General features: G+C 37.5%; 1 protein-coding gene across 1 annotated transcript; it reads left to right on the top strand.

Annotated features, from left to right (window-relative positions):
- The first annotated feature begins 577 nt into the window (after window positions 1-577).
- On the top strand, window positions 578-1,207 carry LOC110704228. The gene is made up of 2 exons (XM_021882020.1): window positions 578-859; window positions 965-1,207. Exons 1-2 carry the CDS (start codon window positions 578-580, stop codon window positions 1,205-1,207), a joined length of 525 nt encoding a protein of 174 aa, XP_021737712.1.
- Window positions 1,208-1,763: the final 556 nt, after the last annotated feature.

The raw sequence follows: 1,763 nt of genomic DNA, 5'->3' as shown, positions 1-1,763 counted from the left end.
CCTTTAACTTTATTTTAGTCAGGACAATATTTGTAGGAACAAAGTTTATTTGACACGGTAGCAATTGTGGCAATAGGTTTATTTAACCATGATAGTATTAGTGGCAAAAAAACTAATTAGCCACAGTAATATTTGTGCCGACAAAACTCATTAGCCACAGTATAATTTGTGGCTAATAATTTGGTAGCCACGTTAGTATTGTGGCAAGAGTATTTGTTTGCCACGTGAATACCCGTGGCATAAATTTTAATAATTTCAACACATTCGTTTTCCCTAGGCAAATTCCTAGCCACGGTCACTTATGCCACGGGAGTTAATTTCAAAATTCCCGTGGCTATGTTGCATAGCCACAGGAATTTTAAACTTGTGCCACGATTTTACCCGTGGCACAAAGGTCAATTAATTGTAGTGTTGGAACAATTAAGGGAGAGTTAATTTTTAAAATAATGCTCAAAGAGGCCCTCCACCCAGATTTGCTCCAAAGACTCAAGTTTTTAATTCCTATTCACAATCCTCTTATTCTAGGACTAATTTGGAGGAAATCATTGAAAATCAAACAAAGTTGTTGAGCACTTACATGGTCGTAAGTGACAAGAAATTCAATGAGGTGATGACTCATAATAAGATGCTAGAAAACCAAATTTCTCAACATGCCAATGCTTTGAAAGACCATGCTAGTCCTTCTTCTTTACCTTCCCAAGGCTTAGATCCCAAGATACCCGTGAATGATATTATTAAAAGAAGTGGTAAGGTTCTTGAGGAGAGTTTTCCTAGGAAGAGTGGAACTAAGGAGGCCTTGGTAGAGGATGAGAGAAATAGTGCATCTTTGAGTGAGGTTGTGATTGAGACACCTAGAGAGGTGAGAGTGGAGAAATAAATTGTGAAACCCAAGCTTCCATATCCACAAAAATTCATGATACATAAGTTAGATGAACAATTTGGAAGATTTATTGACATTATTAAGCAACTTCATCTTTCTCTACCTTTTACCGAAGTTGTTACCCAAATGCCCAACTATGCAATATTTCTCAAAGACATTTTGAGTGGTAGGAGGTCTTGTGATGTGGTGGAGACGGTCAACTTGACCGAGAATTGTAGTGCAATTATAATGAACAAGATGCCACCCAAGTTGAAAGATCCCGGAAACTTCTCTATCCCTTGTGCCATTAACAAGATGCAAATTGATAATGCCTTATGTGACTTATGAGCTAGTGTTAGCTTAATAATGCCATAATCGGTTTATCAAAGACTTGAGTTAGGGGAACTTATTCCTTCTAAGATTACCTTGCAATTGGCCAATAGGTCAATTAAGATTCCTAAGGGGACGGTTGAGGATGTTCCTTTGAGAGTAGGGAAGTTTGTAATTCCGGTAGATTTTCTGGTGCTTGAAATGGATGAAGATGCTACCATTCCTATTATTCTTGGTATACCTTTTCTTGCTACCTCGGGTACTATGATTGATGTTAAGAGTACAAAAATTTCACTCAAGGTAGGAGAAGAGGTTATTAGATTTGACTTGAATGAAAGCATGAAGTATCCATGTTCTTCTTTAGAAAATTGCATGTTGATCGATTCTCTTGATATTGTTGTATCTTCCATGCATGAGCACTTGCTCACTTCTAATGATCCTCTTGAGAATGTCTTTTTGAATAAGGATAAGATAGGTACTCCTATCAAGGAAGTGGCAATGTATGAGGATTTGCTAAATGGAAGCATTGAGGAAGTGGATGGGCATATGTGCATGAATATCTCAAGCCAAGAAG

This window comes from Chenopodium quinoa, unplaced genomic scaffold (assembly GCF_001683475.1).
Source record: "Chenopodium quinoa cultivar QQ74 unplaced genomic scaffold, ASM168347v1, whole genome shotgun sequence".
NCBI lineage: Eukaryota > Viridiplantae > Streptophyta > Magnoliopsida > Caryophyllales > Amaranthaceae > Chenopodium > Chenopodium quinoa.
This window is presented reverse-complemented; position numbering and strand designations above follow the sequence as displayed.